Source organism: Myotis davidii, unplaced genomic scaffold (genome assembly GCF_000327345.1).
Source record: "Myotis davidii unplaced genomic scaffold, ASM32734v1 scaffold1344, whole genome shotgun sequence".
Classification (NCBI taxonomy): domain Eukaryota; kingdom Metazoa; phylum Chordata; class Mammalia; order Chiroptera; family Vespertilionidae; genus Myotis; species Myotis davidii.
In genome coordinates this window covers 121,926-124,219 of record NW_006294772.1, presented here as the reverse complement: position 1 = coordinate 124,219, position 2,294 = coordinate 121,926, and the positions used below count along the sequence as shown (strand labels likewise).

Sequence of the window (2,294 nt, the reverse complement as noted above, 5' to 3'; positions counted from 1 at the left end):
GGGTCTTTTAATGTAATGAGTTCTCCATCACAGGATGTAAGGAAAAAAGGATAGAAATAAAGAAATGAATGAAATGGGGCTCCTCTTGTAAAGAAACCATACAAATGATGAGCCAAGCCTTGGTGAAAAAAATAAACAAGGTATAGTGCAGTGCAACTTTATGGAAAATATATAAAGGTGAACTAATGTCTTTCTGCTATCTCAGCCCAGAATAAATTAAATGTTGGACAAAAAGTTACAAAATGGAAAATTCCACGTATGAATTTGTTAGGAAACGTACTAGATGGTCACACTGGATTTGAGAGAAGCAATCCCAAGATCTTCACAGATCTGATTGCCACCTACCCTGAAAGTATAAAATTCAGAGAAGAGAGGTATAGTCTGCTCTCTGGAAGAAAGGGCACCTGCATGAGAAAGTAGCATCCAGGCATGGGGGTGAAGATCATAAAACCCAATTTGATCCCAAAATACAGACTTATAATGACAATTGAGTATGTTAGCATGATTTTAATCCCACTAGTCAGTGTGTGGTCAACAGAATTACTGCACAGTTTAATATGAATGTGGTCTGTGCTGAATCTATCTTTTTGGGTCTAGCAGTTCCACAACCCAAATACTTGCTAACTTAATGAATTAATATAAACTTCCTCAACCAGCAACACCGAGAGATGGCTAGTTAAGGATCTGAGTTCCAGCAAAATCTCTTGCTTCTATTATGAAAAAATGACTGAATAGTATATATATAGTTATATTATTTACATTAATATATATAAACACACACACACATACATAAATACTAGTATTTATGTAATGTCACACTCTTCACCAAAAATGTTCCCATTTCAGATAAGTTTCCAGACTATTTGTACTTGGACAAATACGTATTTTGATTTATGAAATTCAAAGTATTCAGTATTTTTAGAATTACATACTTTACAAACTTAATTCTTTCTAGAATTCTAGAACTGAATGATAACCAAATTGGACTAGAGTTTCTATTTGTGATATAGGTATGGTGGCTCACAAAAAAATAAAATTTTTAAGTAATGGAAAAATGAAAGGTTATCTTTTGTGAAAGTGACAAGAGATGCAAACCATGTTGACAGAGCCTACATGGACATGATAGAGTTATGGGTGTGGATTTAAACTGGGAGAGGTGACATATGGTATTGATTCATTAAGGAGAAATAGTCAAATTTCAGTGCAGGATCTGGAGTGTAGGGGAAATAATGAGCCTTGGTGACTGATGACGTGAGAAAGGGGGAGAGGTGGGTATCAGGGGAAGCTGCTGAGAGGAAGAGTCAATAACCCCCAAGACTGGATACTGACTGTCCCTGGTAACTAGAAAAAAAAAGGCAAATATAAACAAAGAGAGGTGAGGGACGATGCCTAGTGCATTGGGGATCTGGAAACACTGGCAAAGCTGCAGCACCGCAGTGGGTCAAAGTGGTAACTGGGGATCTGAGCTCGGCGGTGACGCGCGGCCCTCACGTGACCAGGAGCCTATGTCTGCCCAAGTCCCTCTCATCCTGGTCCTTTTTGCCAGTCCAGACACCGTCTGCCCTTTGGTCGAGGGGAAAAGCAGAAGGAAGGAAGTCCCCGAGGTCCTCTGAAATCGGTGTGAGTGTCAGTGCTCCCCAGTAATCCCAGGGATCAGGATGGCAGAGAGTCCAAGCCTTTCCCTGTGCCAGCCCCGCGCCAGCACTTCGGTGCAGAAAATGGTGGTTTTGGGGGTGGGGAGGTGAGTGGACCAACCCTGAGAGGGAGCCAGACACTTAGATACAGTTTCTAAATAATCCTTAGCGTCCACATCCCGCCTGAAAAGAAATGACGAGCACCGAAGGGTGGGGGTGGGGGGCACGAAGGACAAAGCTTGAGGTGAAGGGAGACATGGAGGAGAGTGGGGGTGCCTGGCTGACGGGGAAGCAGAGCCGCTGGCGCGGGGTGGGCGGCTGGTGCCCAGAAAGGGGCGCGAGTGTCAGTCCTTCCTCCCTACCCTCTCCCTTACCCCTACCCTGTCTGGCGTCCGTCTGCAGGTCTGCAGGTCACGGCGGCCCGAATCAGGAAAAGGCAGTTTTGAGAACCCGGGGCCGGGGTTTTGGTCCCGCCACCAAATATGCTGACTGGACTGTCTTGCTTGTCTCTTCTGAATGACTGTGCTCACGAAGGCCGTTCCCAACATGGACAGATCCTGCCAAGCAAATGAGCAGCCACAGGGTTTGCCCGAGACGGACGAGGAGCAGCCTCGGGCGGAGCCCTCGTCCGAAGAGCCGCCTCGGGAGGAGCCTTGTCGG

At 45.4% G+C, this 2,294-nt stretch overlaps 1 protein-coding gene across 1 annotated transcript in view; it reads left to right on the top strand.

Annotated features, from left to right (window-relative positions):
• Positions 1–1,296: 1,296 nt before the first annotated feature.
• The window catches only part of TCEAL1 (transcription elongation factor A (SII)-like 1), a 2,066-nt gene continuing 1,068 nt past the window's right edge, over positions 1,297–2,294 (top strand). The window contains exons 1-2 of the mRNA XM_006769318.2: positions 1,297–1,741; positions 2,169–2,288. Coding sequence (XP_006769381.1) covers positions 2,181–2,288 — 108 coding nt within the window. The 5' untranslated portion in view covers positions 1,297–1,741; positions 2,169–2,180. The remainder of the gene's footprint in view (positions 1,742–2,168; positions 2,289–2,294) is intronic.